This window comes from Notolabrus celidotus, chromosome 21 (assembly GCF_009762535.1).
Source record: "Notolabrus celidotus isolate fNotCel1 chromosome 21, fNotCel1.pri, whole genome shotgun sequence".
NCBI lineage: Eukaryota > Metazoa > Chordata > Actinopteri > Labriformes > Labridae > Notolabrus > Notolabrus celidotus.
Window position 1 is genome coordinate 4,418,667 of NC_048292.1, and position 24,395 is coordinate 4,443,061.

The following is a 24,395-nucleotide window of genomic DNA, read 5'->3' on the forward strand; positions in this document are numbered from 1 at the left end:
CTCATGAAAATTGAGGAATAAAAGGAGGTAGAGCATACAGCACAGCCGGGCATTGATAGGCTCTAGCCCAAACAGGCTTCTCCTCCTGGCTCTGCCTCCCATGTCCTCTTTGTTACCCCTCTTATACTCCCCTCCCCTTCTTTCTTTCTGTAAAAATGGAGCAATAGAGGGAAGGTAGAACGAACAGCCTAATCCAGCGATTTAAATAGGATAAATAGGATTCTTCTCCTTGCTCTGCCTTCCCTGTACCCTTTCTAACTTCTCATATTCTCTTTGTTCCCTCATGAAAGTTGGGGAGTAAGGGGAAGGTAGAGCGCACAGCCTAACCTATCCTGTACATTTTTTTAAGGTGATGGTTTCGGGGATAGCTTACTGTCAAGCCTCCTCAAGGTGTTGTGGGCCTAACTTAATGAAACAACAGCAAAGGTGATACTGCCGGTGATGTACTGGCTTTAGCTCAACATCTATCTTCATCTTTGGGAGATGGGGGACAGTTTGGGGCCATGTGTTGGTCAAGGTCAAGCAAAAGGTTTGCTAACATGTAGCAGCTAGTAGGGATGAGACGTGATTTTTTGATTATTGTTTAATACTAAAAATGGAATTAGTCATTTTGAGTAAGAATGTTCAGTTTTGAAATACAGTATTGCTCTGATGGTGTTTGCCTGTCTTCATTTTAGACATTGCATGATTGCTCAAAATCCCTAGATAGAATTGTGTAGGTTGTTCGGGCTGCCACGTAAAGATGAATCCAAACGACTTTGAAAATGTTTCAAAAGGTCTGAGCTCCCCGTGGGACTCTCTGAGTCCATGAATGGTTTAAATCTTCTTCATACTGTACCGAGATTAGAGGGAACGTGTGAGAAAATGAAGACCGGAGGGGAGAAAGCTGGAGGAGAAGAAATGGATTTCCTGCTGAGTTCTGAGCTCATTCAGAGTCTGAGAGAAGCACAAACACACGCCAGGCCCAATCTTATACACACATATAGGGAACATTGCAGGATAGTTCAAAGCTAACATCCAGCTAGCCTACAGCTAACATTTGAACAGAGGGAAAATTGGCTGTTCAGAGAAAGTAAGCTCGGACTACACTAACAAACTATGTGAACTATGTGGGATGTGAAGCAGAAATCGTCTCGAGCATCATTGGTGTTCAAGCAACCACTGTGTTTACGTTTGAGACCTCTATCCAACCCCAACACAAAGCTCAAGCTAAGCTATGCTATGCTAACTTAACAACAATCTCTGAACCATCCACTATCAGGGAATGATGAACAACTCTTTCGACATGCTGGTGCAGCCACCGCTTTGTGAAAAACAACATTTTCAGCCCCTGCTTATCTGTGTCTGATGAGTATCAGTTTCACTGTTCACAGAGGCTTCACTCTGGCTTACTTTGGTGCATGATCCCAAAAACAGAACCATGGTTTTTATGATTTACTTCAGATATCGAGTCTTAAGTGTGCTTGAGTCTTAACCCCGAAAGTCCACAGGATGCGTGTGCGCCAGCTCAGAGCAGCCAGGATCAGCTGGGTCCAGTATAGAGAGAACCACATACAAACAACAGGTTACAGAGACTTTCAGTGGTTGAATTTCTGCTCATTTGGAGAGTATTCCATTATTTTTGTGCTTTAATCATCACTGAGTTTGCTGCATGACTGTAAAGTTTTGATTTTGCAAGTTTAGATGTGTCTCTACTTTGTCGTCCTGTTACCTTCTGACACAGTTATCATCTTAAAGTTGTGTTGTAGTCGACATGGATCACAGATATGTGGCTGTTTGTAGCTTACATCCATAATGGATGAGTATTTCTGATCTAGATGATCTTTAAACGGTCTGGAGTCCGTCTATGGTGTTTTATTTTGAAATTGGTGGATGTTGCATGCAATCCTCGTGCCTGACTTCCTGTCCAGGTCAGTCTTTTCTGTGCAGATTGACGCTTGCTGGGCGTGGGCACCGTCAAAAATATACTTGAGGCGTATCTCTGGCAGAGCGGCGCGGGGGGCAGACTCCCAAGACGGAACTGAGCAGCTCGCCTTGTGGACCCTGTGGACCCTAGAGCATTGGCTAGAATGGGAACGTTTCGGCTGCACAGTGCTCGGCGCAGCATCCTGTGGACTTTGGACTTTAAGACACCAGCTTTGTCGGATAAACGTTTCTGATGCATTCAAGGAAGTCAGGAAATCAGAACGCTGATTTGCTTTTGCGACACAGCGTCAGGATAATGAAATGTGATTGATCAATATAACTTGTAGAACAAACGGACTACAAGTGGACACCAAATCACTTCCCTCACTAAAACTTAGACCTCCTGCTAACACATTCATGAGTTTTATGTAGAATCTGTAAATTGAGGATGACTTTACAACATCCTGCTGTAGAATTTTTCTGCAACAAATAATATTCTCTACTTTTCTGGTTGTTTAAAAACAAACAGAAGTACTAAAGTGAGATAACACAGCAACTATGACTGAGCGAGTGAAAGAGCAACACCTCAAACAACAGCATCACAGTGGTGGATTTCTAAAGTGCTGCAGAAACACCAAAGCAAGGAGAGCAAGGTCGAGAAAGGTCACCAAAATAAGAAATAAGTGGACCAAAAAATAAAGAAGGAGTACAAAAAATGAAGAAAAGACACGAGTCACGTTGTTGTTTGGCTGTTCCCCGTCCATGACTTTGACTCACCTCTCGGATGGCTGTGCAGAACTCGCTCTGAAGCACCTTCTTCAGAGACTGGAGCTTGTGACCGGGCACATCACCCGACTCCTGCAGCTTCTCCAGCAGCTCGATAGCTCTGGCAACATCTGGCAGAGAGGGGAGAGAGAGAGAGAGACTGGGTGTGAGAGAACTCATGCCAAGAGGACAGAGAGGGAGGAAAAAAAATATGCCCCGCTCAATTACATTAACAGCACCGCCACGAGAAAGGCGCTGAAGCGAATCAATGGGTGGGATAATGGAAATAGACTTAGTCAAGGCCAGCTGGGGCAAGAAAGATAGAATAGCAGTCCAATGCATGGATCGTTTGCTTTGGCCTGGCTTTTTGCATGAGAATAAAGACTGGAGGGAATAAGTCAAGCACTCATTTCTTCAAAGGTAACACCTCCTGGTAGGAGGAGGTGCCAGCGGGTGTTACAAAGCATTTACACTAAACCAAAAATCCTTAAGTTAGGAGCTGTGACTCTGGGGTCTGCTGAGCTCCCCGCCTATAATTAGCCTGAGCTGAAAGAGCTCGGCTGATTAATTTTGTGCCCTCTGAAACTGTCAGGCCACGTACAGATAATGGAAGCAGAGGGAAGTTATTTGGTACTCCATCACTCGACTCGGACTGCTGGGTCAATATCATGTTTTATTCAGCCTGTGTGTCAAGAGACATGTGACCACACATGTGAAGTACAGTGGTGCAGTCTGACAAGGCAGCTGCAATACAGTTTCACCCAGCAGTGTATTTTCTGTTGCTTGCTCTAGCATCTAAAGGCTCCAACCAATGCTTGTTTCATTATCTACTCTTATCATCCACTAAATAGTGAGATTGTTTGGTCAATAAATCAATCATAACGTCTTTAAATGTCAAGAAACAATAAAAAGATAATTTACAGGTTCTCAGACACAAGAGATCTATAAACATGTGATAGCTTGTTTGGTCAGTTGCATAATTTGAAAGCCTGAAATTTGCATTACTATAAGGTATGCTGTCCTAGATAAATACACATTTTATCTCTTTAAGCATGCATTCACACATTTGGCCACTTGGGGGCAGTGCGACAAGTTTCATAGCAAAAAACAGAAGCCTAAGTAGCGAAGGATGTGCATGCTTAGTTGACCAAATGAAAGAATTACCAAGCAGATTACTAATATTTGTATTATTGTACACCCAGAATACTGGTTTAATGTTGCGTTCAATCTGTATCAACTGCCATAATGCTCTAAAGCTCTACTACCTGGATGTAAACAAGCACAGCTGACAGATGTCATCTGGTAGCTTGGCGTGGTTTGTCAGTATGTTGATCTAGTAAATGGAGATACAGTTGTATGCAGGCTGTGTCTGGTTAAACTGACATATAACCACTCCACCAGAGCAATGAGGAACCACTAACCAGCACAGGCATGTGGACGTTAACCTGCAAGGAGGACTGAAGGCTGGTGGTGCTAGCTCTGCTATTGGTAGACACACTCTGCTAACCAGTTTGACATTATTTACCTACAGACTCTGATCCTGTGTTTAACTGTGTTCAATAAAATGTGTTCCATTTTGACTTATCAGAATTAAAATGCACGTTTAAGCAACTTAGAAATTTGTTACTTTAGAAAAGGGGTTCCCAAAGTGTGGGCCGGGACCACCTGAGGGGTCACGAGACACAAATGGAGGGTCCTGAGATGTCTTCCAGAATGGTTTTTTTAAAAGGCACTATGAAGAGTTTTTAACTGTCTGAGAAACAGATTGAAACTGATACTGATGCCTCTTTATGACCCTCAAAAGCAAACAAGACCATCAACAACAACACCAATACCCTCTCATTTTTAATGCCTTAAACCACTCAGAGGGGGGTAGGTGTCAGAACAGATGATTGACATCTCACTCTAGAAACACCCTTTTTTGGCATGTTTTCATGGCAAATAATCACATTGTGTGATAAATCTAAATTTTAAAAGATAACAGGATGAGGTTATTGTCTGAAGACACTCATTTTGCATTTACAGGACAAGAGATAAGAGGTATCACTTTGTCCACAAGGGGGCGCCAGAATCGATACAAACCAGAAGTTCCTCACAGCAGCTTTAAGTTATCTAAAAATAGTACATTTTACTCATTATAGTAAAAAATATCAACAAAAACAGTAGTTAACCTTGAAATAAAACCTTGAAAATAGAAAATGTAATGAGTTTTCTGCCTTTGTTTGTTGCCAGATGCCTCCTAAATTTAGGATTAGTGAACAGTTAATTATCAAAGGCATCAGTAGCAGCAGGTTCATTCATAACAGCACAGGAAACACAGCCACATGCTCATATAGGTAGGTTAATTTTCTGGAGACCAGCTAAATGAAGCCACATTAAATCACTTTGAGGGACAGTGGGGGTCACAAGTCTTTGGCACCTATAATCTGGTGGTCGTGGGCTGCAAAGTGTGGGAACCCCTGATCTAGAACATTTGAGTTCTGAAGCTCAAGTTGCTGCATTTTGTTTTTTGTGGCACCAGAAGTTACCATATTTGGAAGACAGGTAGATGCATAATCTCCTTAGTTGTGGTTTGGACTTGTCAATCACAGACAGCTGCTCCCTAAAGCACACTTTGCTTTAAAGTCTGTTTTTCTCTGAATGGCACTAAATTTGAGTTGCACACAGTTGGATTTATATGCAGCGACAGATGGAGTCTTCTCCTGCTGGCGTTCAGAAAAAACTGCAGCTTTGAGGCCTTTTGCATTGCTGCACTGTTAGAAACAACAGACCATGTCCTCGTCTTCTTTACAGTCTATGCTGCAAACACAACAGTGCCGTATAACATATCACCTTCTGGAATGTATTCCTCTCAGATTCTACAAGTGTTAGTTTTCCTGAAACAAACAAAAGGGCCCTCACTTTATTTGACTTACAGCTTAGCTGCTGGTTTAGATTCATATCACTGCACAACACAGCAACAGCATTTGTTCTACAGACCGTCCAGAGCTTTAACCAGGCACAGTTGTGGATCAATACAGATCAGGAACATACACACAGCCTGCATGACTGTGCATGTGTTCTGCATCAGCCTCACAAGCCTTTTGCATCATACTTCTGCAGAAACACAAGACTTGAACTCCTTACTTCAACCACAACTTAGATAATCAGTTGTTTTAGTCTCTTATCAAGCCAAAAGGCAACAAATGCAGGCTTGACCTTGGGCATGAGGCACTGGCGGATTAATCTGATGATAAATGTTGGGTGCAGCCCTAAGCACAGCTGACCCAAAGGGCCTTATGTCTACAATCATCGCAATCAAGTATCATCGTAACAAGCACACCAAATGACTAATCAGTTTTTCCACGCTGTCATCTTCCTGCCAGGCTGTACCAGTGTTTCCTTCCCTGTACACAGCGATAAGCACAATCTGTGTGTAGAGGCATGACACACACTCACACACACGCACGCACGCACACATGCTGATATTGAATTCTGGGAATACAGAGTACTCAATAAAGCAGACGGCGAGCAGACGAGCTTTTACCGCGTGCAGACCTGTGGGAGACATGAAAAGAGGTAATCTCCAGCGCTGCCTGTGTGAATACTTTGTACGGCTTTTAAAAGGGAAATGTGCAACACACTCAGATCTTACCCTTTATTGTATTTCACCTTTATACTACACATGGAGACAATGAGTGCGCCTCACACACACAAAAAAAAATCCAATGCCTGCTTCTATTTTTAAGCGCTCTGCAACAAAGCACTGAGGATTACATCGATCCGCTCAAAATTGCACATTCAGTTCCCATCGGGACCGGGTACGGCTCGCGAGAGCTGGTCCACCGAGAGTTGTATTGGCAGATGGGAGCTGGCGATGGGGCGAGTCATCAGGGTGGTGCTAATCAGCCATTAATCAAACAGTCCTGCTACAAGTCTCACGTAACAAGGGTCACAAGTTTGGGGGATTACACTTCACTGATGCTGATCATAAATGTGAGTGGCTAATATTTGCCTATCTCTCAGACCAGCTGTTCATCAAAGTCTTTGAAGGGAGCAGGTTTTCTGTGTGATGCTGCCACTTCCAGCCACCTGATCTCAACACCTGCTCATTATTCCCAGATTGACCCCTCACAAAGCTCCCAACATGTTTCTTAACTGTTGCTACACCTGCTTAGCTGTCTAATCTAAGCTTATCACACAGCACAAAATCAATAACACTGGCAGTTTTTTAAGATTTCCCACACCAAATTCTTTATAAACTTTCAGACAGTTACTCATTGAGTTACTCCAGTTTGTGATGGAGGAAGCAGTGTGATCGTTACTAGCTGGGGATTGTCGATTGTGCTCGTTTAACGGCGACTGTATTCTAGAAGATTTCAAATGCTAAAATGTGACATTAGCTCTAAAGGTTGGTAAAAAACGTTCTTGATGTTTGCAGCCGACTTACTGACCATTAGATATAAAATACAGTAACATAGAGTTTAATTGTGGATTTGATGGCTACACAGCTAACTTAGCATCTCCAATTCCTGGCAGTCCATGAAAGTAGGCAGATAGCTGCTTTTATTTTAAGCTAGCCAGCTAAAAGCTATCCACTCTTAGCTTTACAGTACACTAACCTGCAATTCAGCACAAACTGTTGTTGTCTTTGAATGTTATCTTTTTGTCGCTTACTTTGTAGAACTGTCCGTATATTTACTTAACTTTAAAGGACACAATGATTTACTAGAAGGACTGAAATACAGTATTTAGGAGTTTATTTAGCTAATGAAAAGCTATCTCAGGTAACGTATAGGGTGGGTGTAAACAAATTCAGCAAAGAGCAGCTAATGTGTTAGCTAATTATATATTCAATTGGCGGGAAAATAACGCTAGGTTACAGCAGGTTGGCTAGCTAGCTAGTTATACAGGGTTAGGGTTAGCTCGTTACAAGGTTCATTTATGCATCCATTACGTCTTAAAATAGAAATATACATTTTAATATGATGTACCAACATCCTGTTCTATACATTGGGATGAATGATAAACTATGCATCCACTAGAGGGCGCCAGGCTGTTCTGTTGAAGTTGTCTGAGTGACGTAGTATAATAAATGCTGATTGTTTCCAACCAAGTGGCAACCTCCGGTCTAAAAATATGAAGCCAATGCGGGAGTGCTAAAAACTGCAGTTCATCGAGGATCCGCTTGAGGCTGGCTCCAGAATTACCGGAAACCACATACACACCAATTCAAGAAGCCGATCTTTACAGCAGAAATAAACATGTTTACAGCCTGGTACAAAAAACGAGTGTAGTCTGGATAGCTCATTTCTGGATCGGCACACACTGTACGGGGGGTGAATTTTTTTCTAATGCAGCAATTTGGAACACTGTAGCTGTTGGCGAGGAGGCTCAAAGCCAGCCTCTATGTTTCCAACCAAATTGCACAATCTTTGCTAGCCGGGCTGAAGATGTTGGCTACACTGCTCAACGCTGCCCCCTTTGATTATTGGTGGTACTGCAACGATCAGTAAGCTTCCAGAAAATGTGCTAACTGCAGAGTACAGCAGAGGGTTGCATATGTATCTGTATGCATGTCAGATGTAGAGTGTAAATTAACCTTTACAGACACATTTCTTGTATTCATGGCTGGTTTATCAGACTGTCAGCAATCTGCCTTGTTCATATTCCCGCCCGTAAACGTACATCTACTTCTTGTCTTTTGTGCTCTAATGATCAAGTTGCTATTTTTGTATTCCCTTATTTTCTGACTGCCCTGTTTTCTGACCCCTGCGCTCTCTAACACGTTGTATTCTCTTCAGTATTCTGCACTTTGTTCTGACTGCTCACTTGATCTTGACCTTTGTCTAAATCAACAGTCAAGAAAAAAAATTCCTTTAATTCATCTGCTCAGGGTCGGCCTTGCATTACGAAGGTGATGCATAAACTGAAATATGCACTGTGTTTATCGTTCTGCTTCTATTGATTCAGATTCTCAGTTTTCTGCGAGAGGAAGTAGAAGGAACATTATTTGGGCTTCTGTATCTTCAAAATATGACACACAGACAAAGAGCAGCAATATCCTCTTTTCTGAGACAGTGTCCCAGTTCATCTGGATGATTCACAGACCTTGCTGTCAAAACTTATTACATGGACTATTTCCTCAGAAAGTGCACTCTTCACAGTGATGTCTGAGGGCAATCTAAAGCAACTGGAAACATTTCTGTTGCTGTTTTCTGTGTTTTTGATGCAGTTAAGGTGGAGCCAGAAATCATCCAAACAAACTCTGAACTTACTGACGGCTTTAGATTGAGTCTGCACATTGCTTGGCGGTGAGCAGGTAGAGCACAGCTGATTTTTAAAGCCTGCTGATAAGAAATGACACTATGAGAGGAGTCAATTAAAGTATAGGATGTTCAATTTGATACATGGACTGCATGAAACATTAACTAAAGCAGCTTTCACTTTTTCTTTAGGAGCAGAAATCCACCACATGAGGTGTTAAACAGCCTCTATTCCTCTAATGAAACCCAATTTTAATCTCCATCAAGGTGACAGGGTCAGTTTTACCTCCATTTACTGAAATATCAAAAAACACCAGTTCCATTATGACTCGTAATGAGCTGGTACACTTCCAAGCAGTGAGGGCATCTGTCTACGTGGTTTATGAGCATTTCTTCCTCATTAAACAAAGGTCAGAGGTCACGAAGGAGTCTCTCTCTTTCTGACTTTATTTGACTTCCCGTGCTCATTAGCACCATTTTCTTTATCCACATCAGTGACTCTTACTTGGCGTTTGGATTCTGAACTTCAAAGATTGATCTTGCAGACGTTTCTCTGCGCCGCTTTCATCACACTGACGAGATGTGATTTCTGCCAATTTCCTGATATAATCTTTCCGGCTCGGATCAGGGTTATTTTAAGTTTCTGAGGCTGTGCATCAAAAAGAGGAGCTGTGTGGTTTTCATTAATTAAATGTTTTAATGTAACCTTCACAGGCAGCTCTTCCAATAACTAATACAGTAATCCTGTAAGTACATGTCTCGTTTCTTTGCAGTTCTACCTCGATGTAAAAACAGACTGTTTTACCTCCTGATGAAGAGTAACCGGTCCTGACATAGCTATTTATGCTACCCTGACAGTAAAGGTTGGACAGAATGATAATCTGTGTCCTGACTCATGCAATACAGTCACTACTTCTACTTTACTTTAAAAATTATTCTAAACAGATTGACTTCAAGACTCTTCACAGTGAGGCTGATGATGTTAATCCCTCACTTTGTACTCAAGAGGCATTTTGTACCTCTAAGGTAATCATATATCACAGTGGTTGATCATATAACTGTCTTTCACTGTCTTCAAATTGTCTCATATTGTATCAAAACACATCATATCATATCATTCTGTATCAAATCGTATTCTACTGCACCATATCACCTAATGCATAGCATCCAAACGCAACGGAACCCAACAGCAGTACATTGCATCTATATACTGCTCCTCGCAAAGCAACCCCTCGCAACACAGCGCCTCACAATGCAACGCCTGGGAACGCAGTGTCTTGCAATACATTGCCTCGCAACGCCACACAGTTCCACATAACATCACGCCACACAATGCCACGGAATGCCTTGCAACGCCTGGAGATACTGCCCCTCACAACAGGACCCCTCGCAGTGCAACGCCTTGCAGTGCACCGCCTCGCAGTGCACCGCCTCGCAATGCACCGCCTCACAGTGCAACGCCTCGCAGTGCACCGCCTGGCAATGCAACGCCTCGCAGTGCAACGCCTTGCAGTGCACCCCCTCGCAATGCAACGCCTCGCAGTGCAACGCCTCGCAGTGCACCACCTCGCAATGCAACGCCTCGTAATGCAATGCCTCAAACACAATGCCTAAAACGCAACGCAGCCTTGCAACACAGCGCCTCGCAACGCAGCGCCTCACAACGCAGCGCCTCACAACGCAGCGCCTCGCAACGCAGCGCCTCGCAACGCAATGCCTCAAATGCAACGCAGCCTCGCAACGTGGGACCTCGCAACGCACGCCTCGCAACACACGCCTCGCAACGCACGCCTCGCAACGCACGCCTCGCAACGCACGCCTCCCAACGCACGCCTCGCAACCAACGCCGCCTTGCAACCAACGCCACCTCGCAATGCACGCCTCGCAACCAACGCTGCGGCGCAACAAACCGCGCCTGGAATGTCACGCCATGCCCTGCTATGCAATGCAAAACCCCACAGCGCCGTGCAATTCCACGGAATGTCTCAAAACGTAATGCATCGCAATGCAATGTAACATAGTGTATGGTTTCAAAATTTTATTGTTTTATGATCAATAGTATCAATTCGTCTCGAATCGAATCATACTGTTTTGTATTGTATTTTATGATATTATCTTATAGCATTGTGTCAAAACATATTGCTTCATTTTCAAGCGTGTCTTACTCTGGGAGTCCTGCCTGAGCCAAACCAACACAGGTACCAAGACAGTCATATTTTGAAGCAGAGGACTAAGCTGCTGCCTTTGACAAGTTTGAAATACGAGCACACTGCGTCAGCGCCGGCACGAGGAAAACATGATTTAGAGACAATGTAATTGCAGGTGCCCACAGTAAAATGAGTGGTGTAATAGAAGGTAAACATATAGCTCTGTGGTTCCCATTCGGCAGCTCGGAGGTGATGAAATGTCTGCCTGCACCGCGCTGCTCTGCTTATTTCTCCTTTACTGCTCCCAGTGATATCTAATCTCACACTGCAAATATGTCTGTGAAGATTTTCTGCTTCGTTGTCACGCCGTTTTTCATCCGCAGAGGAGATACTGTTGTGTGGGAATGTGTAAACAAATCAAGGTAAGATTCCATGAAAACAGATAAACTGGCACACACGGCTGCTGGATTATTTCTAGCTCATAATACAGCACAAGGAAAATATTACCTCTCTGCTGTTTATGTCTTCAGTTTGACCCTGGAACTCAAACCAAGCACACAAGATTTCAGCCCAAAATGTCCCCTGAGTGCACTTCAATACCCTCAGCTCTGCAAAAGTGGGACATGGGATGAGCTGTGTGACTGATCACAGGAGTGGAGGCACTGAAGGATGACTGCGTTTCTTTGCAAAGCAGCTGAAATGACTGCAGGCGATCATAGTTACGTCACATTAACAGGAAATGAATGAATGAATGAATCTCATGTGCAGCTAAAAAGAATAATGCATTGGAACACTACCAAGAAACAAGGGGTACGAATAAGAACGAGGGCCTGCATGCACTCTGATAACTCTGTGATAACCGCGCTGATACTCATCCCATGTCGTCCCTGCAGCACAGAGGCTGACAGAACAAATGGAGCAGAGATGAAGATAACACCACGTATGTGCACGACACCCACACGGAGCGCCTTTCTATGCACAGTCTACGAATAACTTCAGCCTGAGGGTGATATGAAACATGATCCCACACATGACTAACCAACTCTGCTGGGTAATAACAACATGCATGAGCTCTGCGAGGTTTGACATTAAGAAGGAAGAGCATCTTTAGCCGTGCATTACCACTGACCGCCAACAAGCATGGTTTGAAAGGTACCTGTGCTTTACAGACACAACTTCATACTTCAAAATCAGAATCAGAATCAGCTTCATTGGCCAAGTATGCTTGAAGGAATTTGACTTTGGTAAACTGTGCTCTCTTTGTACAAAGGCATAAGAATAAGACATACAAATAAAAATGAAAAAATCATAACAATGACATCAGCTATAAATACAAAAGAACAACAAGTAATATAAAATAATACGATAAAGTGCAGTGGTGAGTTGCAGAGGTATTTTTTACATTATAAAAAAAGTAGTTAAATAATAAGAAATAAATAGAAATATGGAATTCTGCTTGGAGAATTGTTGCATTGTATATCTACTTGTATATTTACAGAGAGTATTTATCTGACAGGTATGACACTGTTATGTTTTAGTGTTCATCAGAGTGACAGCCTGGGGGAAGAAACTATTCTTATAGCGGGTTGTTTTGGCGCACAGTGATCTGTAGCGCCTGCCGGAGGGGAGGAGTTTGAAGAATTTGTGTCCAGGGTGTGAGGGATCAGCGGTGATGCTACCAGCCCGTTTCCTGGCCCGGCACCGGTACAAGTCCTGGATGGGGGGGGCAGGTTGACACCGATGATTTTTTCTGCAGTCCTTATAGTCCGTTGCAGTCTGTGTTTGTCTAGTTTGGTTGCAGATCCAAACCAGACAGTGATGGAGGTGCACAGAACAGACTGGATGATGGAGGTGTGTGACAGAATGCCTTCTTCCACCAATATTAGATATGGATGTTCCCTAAAGCATGGTTTATACCACTCTGTTGACTTTACGCCGTAGTGGCCAACAAGGTCGTGAGCACAACATACTTGTGCATCAATGTGTCCATGTTGCTCTGCAATACTCTCCCATGTGCTTTGATGCTTATCAGATCGCCTGTTCCTGGTCCTGCTACGTTCTGTTTGCTTGTCCACAGTGAACTACGGTGACTCCAAGTGTGTTATGTTAAATTGGAGGTGATATATGTTGCCGTTGACCGTACAGCAATTACTACAAAGAGGGAAGAGGAAAGGTGAGAGGAAATGGATAGTACAGCCAAGGTACTGTGATTTCTGAGATGTTGTAAACGCAGGAGATACCAGGTTATGTATGTTGTGGTGAAGAGGGAGCTGAGCCGGAAGGCAAAGCTTTCAATTTACCAGTCGGGCTACATTCCAACCCTCACCTATGGTCATGAGCAGTGGGTCTTGTCCGAAAGAATAAGATCTCAGATGCAAGCGGCTGAAAGGTGTCTGGGCTCAGCCTTAGAGATAGGGTCAGGAGCTCAGACATCCGGGGGGAGCTTGGAGTAGAGCCGCTGCTCCTTCGCATCACAAGGAGTCAACTCCCGGACGCCTCCCTTGAGAGGTGTTCCGGGCACGTCCTGAAGGTCCCGGAGAAGACCCAGAACTCAACGGAGGGATTATATATCCCACCTGGTCTGGGATCGCCTCGGGAAAGTGTTGCTGGGGAGATGGATGTCTGGGTCGATCTACTTGGACTGTTGCCTCCGCGGTCCGACCCCGAATAAGCGGAAGAAAATGGATGGATGGATGGAAATACCACGCTGCCCAGTGGATCAATCCGGGGTTTATAGTCTGCATTGTTTCAAAGCGTAGTTACATTTTGGAGGAGGTGCACGTAAAGCTGCCTGCATAGGCTTCTGTGTCGGTACAGGGCTACACGGACCTACAATGTAGACTACATCGTCGATTCACCGCAGAGGGTAAGAAGACACTCAGAAAAACCCAGATCAAAATTGAGCACAATGTATTGAACACAGCTTAAAACTGGATTACAGATTCTATGGGTAAGCAATGTCAGATTGGTTTGCAAAGTGTGGCTACCAATAGCAGAGCTAGCACCACCAGCCTTCAGTCCTCCTTGCAGGTTAACGTCCTCATGCTTGTGCTGGTTCCTTGTTGCTCTGGTGGAGTGGTTATATGTCAGTTTAATCAGACACAGCCTACATACAGGTTTATCTCCATGTTCCATAACACTAAAGAAAACACAGCTCACACACTGCAGGGCTATGCTATTCCAGGCAGTATATAAGTCCTCCATTATGGCTAGATGAAGGCTTCCAATTGGGCGACCACCATCTGTGCATCATAGCACCTCATCAGAAGCCAACGTATGATGTCCCCAAGACCTCGTCTATATTTTTACTCCTTCTTAAGCCTTTATTTTAATCTGCCACTTCCTCATTTGCATGTCATTCCAGACCCTGCTTCCTATTTAGTCTCTGCTTTGCATGCTGTCATCACATGACCAACACACCCAGCTGAACAGCTGTTCAAAAATACTCTCATTAACCCATCATTATGCACCTCTCACTCAAAAATCTAGATCATTGCACAATTTAATGGTAGCATTCCTCTCTTCCTGTCCATGCCTGTCTGTCTTCCTCTGCCCTTTTGGCTTCCTCCCTGCATGCTCTGCCCTTTGTGCTCTGATGCCTTCCTTTTTCTAACCACTGACACAGTAAACCTCGCGTTTGGCCTCTCTTGTTTTTCAGGGTTGATTTTTTTTCAATCTTTTATCTGTCTGACTGAGCTGCAACACAAGTGAAATATCTCTGCCTCCTCTGGACTTCATTGAAATCCTGTTTCAGTGTACATTGCAGTGGAGGGAAATCACCCTAAAGGGCTTTATTTTGCACTGCTCTGAGTCTATTTCAACCCACAGGCCTACTAGGATGAGCTCTTGGGGATTCAGTGGGTCCAGATGTGTGCAACATCTGTCCAAGTTCTCACATCTGAAAAAATATACAGTCCACATTCACGTCTGCCAAATTTAGCTGGACTCTGAGGCAAACTCAGAGGATGCAATCAGGTCATTCCCACAGAGCAGTTTGACTGAATATTCTCCAAAAGGAAAGGAAGCTGCTGCTACTGGACATAAATCAAAGATAATGTATACAGAACGGGTGGTTATGCAAGTTAGAATCCCAACAGGGTGAGCAAGATCCTGACGTGAAGCAGCTACAGAGTGCCTGCTACCAGTCACATCAGCCACGCCCCTAATTATGCAAAGCTTGTAACATTAATATCTTCTGAGTTGAGTTATAAAAGAAATTCACCTCCATACAGTGTGTGGGGTTACAGAAATTTACTATTCAAACTAAAACTGTTTTTTGATCCAGGCTGTAAACATGTTTATTTCTGCTGTAAAGATCGGCTTTGTTGAATGGGAGTGTATGTAGCTTTAGGGTTCTGCAGCCAGCCTCAAGTGGACACTCTAGGTACTGCAGTTTTAGCACTTCCACATCGGCTTCAGATTTTAACTTTGGAGGTTGCTGCTTTGTTCTTATCAGACTCCTTGCAGGACAAAGTAAGTTGTGAGAGTGAACATTTCCATTGAAGGTTACATTAGATGAGGTGAACAGGACTTCTGCAGGAATCAGGTCCGCTGAGTCAGTGAGCTCTTCTTCTGAAAACATACTTTTATCGTAGAGCCTTTCCTGATTTTATCTGAATTCAATTTGATTTTGTTTTATTTTATTTTAACCGTCTTAAGAAATATATTTTTTAAAGAATTCTATTCCTTTAGAGTTATTTTAGGGGAATTTTATGTATTTTAAAACATGTTTTATTTATCTATCTTGACTTGTGTGTTTTTATGAACTGCCTGTTTTATTTTGCTGCTCATGTGAACCACTTTGCAACTTAGTTTTTGAAAAGTGCTCTACAAATTAAATTATTATTATTATTATTATTATTCATTTTGATGTTGACATTTCAGCCCTCCTTCAGCTCTCCTTCTTCTCAGAGCTTTGACATTGACACACCTTGTCAAGTCAACTTTATTTATATAGCACATTTAAAATACAACCACAGTTGGCCAAAGTGCTGTACAAGCTTAAAAAACACAATCAATAAAAACAAATAGTAATTAAAAATAACAGATATTAAAAACACAATAGATAACACAAGAAAAGGACATAATAAATAAAAACGAAAATAAAATGAAGGATGTCTCGCTCAATAGGTATTAAAGGTGACATATCATGCAAAATGGACTTTTGAACAATTCTCTACCTGAAATATGTGTCCCTGTCTACAAATCCCCCGAGAATGAAAAGAATCCATTCTGCCCCTGTTCTGATTTCTCCACCTTTCTGTAAATGTGTGCTGAAACGAGCCGTTTCAGACTTCTGTGTTTTTGTTACGTAACAACAATATCCGGTCTGTCACAGAGTCAGAGCTCGGAGCTTGTTCAGCCCATAGACTGTATAAAATAATACTGAATCCCCCCTCTGTTTTTCATTACCTGCACAAATGTGTGCTAACAAGGAGCTTAGGAGGGAGGCATGCTAGTTGTAGGCTGTCTTAATAAACACAAAAGTCGGTTTTACTCCCCACGTCTGCAGATTTGAAGATCTAGTGGATGATTTTTATTTGTCATGGATAAGTGCTAGCGCTAATTAGCATAGCCACATAGCTACATCTTCATAGCTGTAGCTGTGTACCAAGACACACGTCTACATACTGACAAATAGAACAACAAGAAACACTAAATCTGTGACAAATCCTTCAGAAAAGGTCCCGCTGCCTTTCTGGTAGAGGTCGGTTTTACTCCCCACGTCTGCAGATTTGAAGATCTAGTGGATGATTTTTATTTATCATGGATAAGTGCTAGCGCTAGTTAGCATAGCCACATAGCTACATGTTCGTAGCTGTGTACCAAGACACACGTCTACATACTGATAAATAAAACAACAAGAAACACTAAATCTGTGACCAATCGTTCAGAAAGGTCCTGCTACAGGCGCCTCTCCATCAGGATCAGATTCAGAGGGTTGAAGTAACGTGATCTCTGAGCAGCCGTGTATATTCAGCCAACATGTAAACATTAGATCAACGTTCTGGAGAGCCGATGCACATCCACTTCCTGAGGGGGCGTGGTCAGAGGGAAAACAGACTGTTCTGAGGAGGGCTGAAGAAGAGGGTTTTTCAGGCAGACCAAAATCTGATTTCAAAGTGTTTTTTTGAGCATAAACTTTAAAGACATGTTTTGGGGACCTCTTAGACCAATATATATTGTTGAAAAAAGCGTGATATGTCACCTTTAAAAGCCAAACCTTGAGACATAGATGAGATAAATGTCTCAGCTTTGAACACTGTTGCTGTTATCACTACCTCTTCTGGTTTAAGTGACTTTGTAGAGATCAGTAGCTTAGAGATGCTCACCAGCTAAAGATAGATGCATGTTGTGCAGCACATTATCAAATGCTAACAGAAGCTAATGCTTAATTGCCACAGTGTCAACAGGCAAACTCTTTTCTAATTGATTTGATGTGGCGTGTGTGATCAGGTTGTTCCTGCATCATTTGCACTGTTGGAATAAACTACTGTTGTTTTGGGACTCTGACCAATCAAATTTACTCACCCAGGCGATGAGAAAAAGTAACTTTTCTTTCATCGTCTGCAAAAGGACAATCATGATCTGTAATTAGAGCCTCTTTGAGGAATTGAAGCTGCAGTCAAAATAACTTCAGCGTACACTCGATCATGATACAGTTACAGTTTGGTGCACTGCTGTCACATTAACCAGAGTAATGACGCCAGCAGAGGTCCTGTCAGCCTTTAATTTCCCTCCACTTTACTGAGGCTGAGGGCATCCTCATTAGTCCAACTTAATGATGAAATTAGCAAACTTTAATGCAAGTTTTTTAATTACCATCCTGTCATGGCTTCATTAAAACTGTCTCCTAGCAAAGTTCCCATTGTGTGTTCATGAAGAGATCACAACATCACAGAGGTTTATTACCGATTTCAAAGAAGTCGGAAGTAGAATAAAAAGTCTTAATATCTGCATTTTTAAATAACTAGACTCCACTGTCGGCTCTTTCCTCCACTTTTATGCTCTAATGCTTAAATTTTAAGGGTTTCTGCTGCTTCAAACAGAATTAAAATACTTAATTGCGGTCTCTAAAGAGGCTCTTAGGCTGTCAAAGAAGTTTGATGCAACGTTTCTTCTTCACATCAATTGCAGAGATCCTCCCTCGATGATGTGCGAGTGAAGAGCCAGAGGAACTGTTTCTGGATTCAGGAAGGCAAAATCAAGACAGTTCAAGGTGTTAAAGCTGAGATTTGCTCATAACAGGATTATATGAGGAGCAAAAATCATGTTGTGGTTGAAAGTGAAACGGTGAAGCCCCAGAAACTCTATTCAATTCGACAACAGTGAGAGATTTCATGCAGGAAGTGTGAGAAAAACTCACTTTTCTCCACTTACAGGGGCATAAAGACACACCGAATCATGATGCAGTAACAGGAAATGTGTTTGGACTAAAGGATGTCTTTAATGTTCCTCTGCCTCTGAGGAAGAAATGTGTCTCTGCTACTACAGAGCTGCAGCTACATGTATTTACTGCAACAAGTGACCTCGTCTGTCCCCCTCTCTAAAGGCTGCAAACGGCTTTTTATTACCAACTGGTAAAAATAGACAGAAGTAACAGAATTAGGACACATTGTACAAAATAAAGTAGTTCCTGGAAGCGACTAAAATATCATACATGGATTATAAAAGTGTAAAAGCTTCAACCAGAGGATTACTCCTTTAAAACGTGTATTTGTTAATGTGTGCGACATTGTCTCTGTGGCAACATCCTCCTCTGTAAACTCATCTCCCTGAGCTCTTTTCGAACATCAGGCCATGACTAAAAAAGGTCATCCTCATCATTTGCTGATTAGAGAGAAGGCACAGAGCTTGAACAAAGCCACACTGACACATAATGAAGGCCTCAACGCTCCACAAAAGCTGCACAACATTGTCGCTGGGATGTGTTGGGCCGCTGGGCAACGCTCCAGCTTTTTGGGGGGATAATTAGTCCATTTATAATAGTGGCAGCGCTGAGAGTAATTCATTTTCAGTGCTTAAAAGTGTCATTTCTACAAAACTGGAGCCGTGTAAATAAATACGTCCACATCAGAGGCTGAGCTCATTAAACCTGGTGGTTATGGTTACGTCTCTGACACCTGAAGATCCTCTTTTCTAAATCTGGGAGTCGATTATTGATGCAAATGTCACTTCAAAAAAAGGCTTCCATGACCTTTCTCTAACTTCATCCAGAAAACATGTTCTGATACCACTTCTCCTAAAACGATACGAACACAGAGACTCGGGTTTTAGCTAACACCAAGCATCCCTGGAATACTACAGCAGATAAGTATACATCAATAATGATGGTAGAGAAACTCTGATTTCTGACATTTTGCCAGCATTGATTCACAAAACATTCTCTGCTATGAACAATATTAAGATGACATATAAGATGTACCTGAAACCAGCTGGTTCATTAAGTCTATTTGATGGTATCAGATCGGTGCATTGAGTGGTACACTTTCTGATAGCGATGCACAAAATTTTGGCCAGTTACAGGGGCTGGCATCATTTCAGGTATTGACACGAGCACATGGAACCATTCCTACCTCTGTACACTTCTATCTCTCAAACAGATGCTTTCTGGATGACAGTTGTCCCAGCCAAAATCCCATCCTTTGAGTTGCTCGTGGGATGGTTAAGGTGGACAAGCAAACGGACAAGGCAGTCTAAGGCCAACATCAATAACTGCCGATCCAAGTAACTACTTGCAACCAAAACTTGACTGTAGCTCAGATCTAGGGATGCACCGATCCAATCCTGGTATCGGATATCGGCTAGATCGGACTCAAAAAGCTAGATCGGGTATCGGTGACAAGGGGCCGATATATAGTGCCGATCCATATGGCAGATCTATTCATCTCAGCTCTATGCTTTTCTGTGTTTACAATATCTGTTAGTAAGAAGATTAACTCACCAGACTGCTGGTACACATTTATAATCTCTTGAATAATGATACTGTCAGTTTAAAAATGTTCATTTTATTTTGGTTTACAAAGACAGAAAAGCCTGAAGTTACCAAAACATGATTCTATCCTCACATTAAGGAATAGAGATTGTTAAATCAATACCGGGATTGGATCGGCTAGTATCGGTATCGTCAGATACCAAAGCCCAGGTATCGATATCGGTATCGGGAACTAAAATGTAGGATCGGTGCATCCCTACTCAGATCCTTCTCAGATGATAGCTGATAGGTTACCAGATAAAACAGTAGCCTTCACAACAGTTAAAGATATCATGGCTTCAACTTGCAACTTCAGTTTCAGATCAGCAAACAATATTAAGTGGGTAAATTATCAATCATCATGCAAATATGATGGAGCGCTAGTTGCCTAGCGGGCTAAGCGCCCCATGTATAGAGGCTACAGTCCTCGTCGCAGAGGTCGCCAGTTCGACTCCCAGCTGGTCGACCATTCACTGCATGTCTTACCCCTCTCTCTACTCCCCACATTTCCTGTCTTTCTTCAGCTGTCCGGTCAATAAAGGCAAAAAAAGTAAAACATAACTTAAAAAAATTATAATAATATTCATGCAATTATGACGAACAAGAACACAGCCGTGCTAACGAAGAGAGTGCAAGTCAAGCTAGCAAATTGCCGAAAGTCATTGTTTCGCAATCACATATTTTTGGGCCCTATTTTGAAAACTAAGGATTTGAATCATCAAAAAAACAATTAGAGCAACTTCAGGAGAGAAATCTGTGTTCTCTTCAGTGGACACAGGCTGTCAGAGAGGTCCTGAGTCTGCTAGCTAGTTAGCTAGCTGCTGCTAATGCATCTTGTTTTGTTGGGATTTTTTGGAAGGATTCATGTAGTGTTCGAACCAAATGGGAAGTTTCAGTGTTGAAGAATGATGCTAACGCAGAAATGCAAAACGCTGCAGTTCCTTGAGTGTCCACTTGGGGATAGCTCTAAAAGCTAAGGAATCCCATTCGGTCCCATATTAGAATGCCTCTTTCTGCAGCACAACTCAACATGTGAACAGCCTGGTTGAAAACATTTTAGGTATTATTTATTTGCACTAAACACAGGGTGATTTTTTAAAATGTATATGTATAGATAATAAACACAAAGGCTAGGACTTGTGCATAAATTTGTGCATAGGCCTTGCGTTTGGGGCACTGCCTAGTTGACATAGAGGTGGTTATAATTGCCCACCTCTGTTTTTGGTTAATCAAAAGTAAGGTTGAGTCATCATTGCCAATATGGCGACCTCCAACCCTGGGCCTCTGAGGGATTCTGGCTTTAGGCCAAAACTTGTATCCAGGAATTTGAATTGGTGTCTGGAAAAAAAAACTGGTATCCAAACGACTCTATTCTGCATGCCAGAAAAAAAGTGGTCATGCAAAAGGCCTTGCCATCTGCCACCACCACTTTGACCCCACTGTCCTTGTTCCTTTGGCAACTTTGCTGTTTAACCAAACAGTAACAATGCTTATAATCACACTCTTAATAAGTAAAATAGGGCGACAGGGTTCTACCAAACACGTTCAGTCCCCATGCTGAGCGAATTAGCTCTAATTTGCCCTCGGTGACGATCCCCTTGAAGCAGCAACAAATAAATCACTCCTGAGGGCTAATGGCTCTTTCAGCAGCCTGTGGTGAAAGCATAACGAGAAAACGCTGCACTTGTAGTCTCCTTCATCCTCTTTAATACGGGACGGTGTCCCTCAGAGACAATTACTCTCGAAGAACCTTTTTTTTTCTGCGTTAAAGGGTTGAGTCAAGATGAAACCAGCTACAAGTGACGTCAGCTTGTCAGCAGCTCTCTAATCCCTCAAATCTCTGGAGTGACTGAGAGCATGTGATGTGGGAGTAAGGTCCGGCCTCGAATCACTGAACCCGCCATGATCTCTCAGAGGGAAAACAAGGACTGGGCCAGTAGAGTGCTGCTCTTACTCCCCTCGGTCTATTAAAAGAGGAGGGGTTATATGGGACAGACTGACTGAAAAACCACACACAGAGTCTTTACTGAATGAGCTTTTTTACACAGCCTCACAGAGATGGATGCACTGGACAGAAACAACATTTTCTCTTAACACCAGAATCTGGCAGCCAGTGCTGAAGCAAAGCCACAAAGCTTTGAGTCTGAGTCGAGTCTTGAGTCCTCAGTGTTAAAGTCCAAGTTGGGCCCTAGTCACCACAGAAGAATCCAAGTTGAAGCCCTGGGTTGCCAAATACCAACACTTTGTCTCAGTCTGTGACTCAAACACATGCACACAGTGTTGTGTTTTGGTCCGTTCCGTTCCAAAAGAACAAACACCAGTCTGATTGGCTCAGTTCAGGCACATCAAGTTTGGGAAAACAAAGTGTGGGTTGGAATAAAAAGTCAACGTTTGGTTTCACACATGGCTCAGTTCCAGAGTCCTTCAGTGTTTGATCTCTCCATCCTAACCTTGTTTGTCGCCCAAAAGCAACTTAATTGGTTTACACTGGAGATATTTGAAAGCCTGGTGCATCTCAAACAGCTGCTGGGGAGATATCTTTGCAGACCCATGAGCTGCCGAGGGCTTTGATGACAAATGTGATGACTTGGGGATGAGAGGAAGCTGACTGATCAATTGGTCAGGCTGTCTTTTTCCGTTATCGCCTCCATGCAAGGGACAGTTTTGGTTTTGGGTGAAATTCTTGACAACCATTGGAAGGATGGGACTGAAATTTGATTTAACACCATCGTTAAGCCAATGGGATTCCCATTTTCCTCAGAGGTTACACATCAACTTGTTAGGATCGTCATTTAGAGGATGTTGCTTGCAGGAGTTTGCAGTTCAATGAATGCACATTTTTGCAACTCCTTATTAACTTTGACTGAGTTTATGATCCATGCTAGCAATCAGTGTTTTCCTAGCTCATATTGAAGGCTTCATGTGGAAAAATCAGAGCTGTAGTGGCTTTATTTTCGCCAGTCGAAACAAAAAACCAATAACCCACTGAGAGGCTGCTTTTCCGGGACTCACTGAGTTGACGTGTGTCCTCCAAGCGGCAACCTCCGGTCTGAAAATATGAGTCCAATGAGGAAGTGTTAAAAATTGCAGTTCATTGAGGATTCGCTTGAGGCTGGCTCCAGAAACATCGGAAACCACATACACACCAATTCAAATTCAAGTTTGCAGCCTGGTACAAAAGACAAGTGTAGTCTGGATAGCTCATTTCTTGGTCGGCACACACTTTAAGGGGGGTGATTTTTTTCATCCATCCATCCATTATCTTGACCGCTTATCCCGTTAGGGGTCACGGGGGGCTGGAGCCAATCCCAGCTGGCTACGGGCGGAAGGCAGGGTACACGCCAACCTATCACAGGGCTAACACAGAGAGACAGACAACCATTCACGCACACATTCAAACCTACGGGCAATTTAGAGTGACCAATCAACCTGGTAAGCATGTTTTTGGACTGTGGGAGGAAGCCGGCGTACTCAGAGAAAACCCACGCATGCACGGGAAGAACATGCAAACTCCACACTGAAAGGCACCTGCCCGGCCGAGGATTCGAACCAGGAACCTTCTAGCTGTGAGGCAACAGCGCTACCCACTGCACCACCGTGCAGCCTGATTTTTTTTCATAACTTGGTAATTTCAAAGATATTAAGATCCAATGAGAGGCACAGCTGACTTGATTGACAGGTGGGAACACGGTACGTCACGGATCCTACGTCCATTATTTATACAGTCTATGGTCTCCTCTTTAGCAAATGAATGAATGACGTTCTGGTCCACACTCCGTGCACTGACATCATGGTTTATTGACATTGCTACACAATAAGCTCTGCCGATCAATCTACACTTACATCAAATATGAACTTGCAGAATTAACAGGCTGAACAGGCTAATGTCACGTAGACAACGACGGTCAAAAACTGTTAGCTGACCCGGTAGGCAGCTCACCTGCCACTAATTGGGTCTTCTTCACTTTATATCATCTACACCTTACTAGAGGTGTGAAAAAATATCAATACAGCAATATATCACGATACTTTGACCTCTGATATAATATCTATATTTCAACTCTTAATATCGTTTTTTAGTGAAAATAAAAATTCATATTTTAGCCGATTTGGAACTAAAATACGACTTCAATATTTGAAAAACAATAAAGTTGAAAAGTTGTTTTCAATCAAATAGTTTTGACTAAATTTGTCCTTTCAATTTGGTGTGATTTACATAAACACAATCTCTATTTTTTTCGTAGTTAACTGTATAGAATGTCGCAATATATCACAATATCATGATACTATCGTATGGTGACCCAAGTATCGTGATGCTTATCATATCCTGAGGTTCTTGCCAATACTCACCCCTACACC

General features: G+C 42.8%; 1 protein-coding gene across 3 annotated transcripts in view; it reads right to left on the bottom strand.

Moving 5' to 3' along the window:
• lin7a (lin-7 homolog A (C. elegans)) overlaps positions 1 to 24,395 on the bottom strand; it is a 66,918-nt gene that overhangs the window by 38,017 nt on the left and 4,506 nt on the right. For 2 of the 3 annotated variants that reach the window (XM_034674213.1, XM_034674216.1), the window contains exon 2: positions 2,683 to 2,801. In XM_034674213.1, coding sequence (XP_034530104.1) covers positions 2,683 to 2,801 — 119 coding nt within the window. Of the gene's footprint in view, positions 1 to 2,682; positions 2,851 to 24,395 lie in introns of those variants that run through there. The other variant, XM_034674214.1, reaches the window with a different exon arrangement.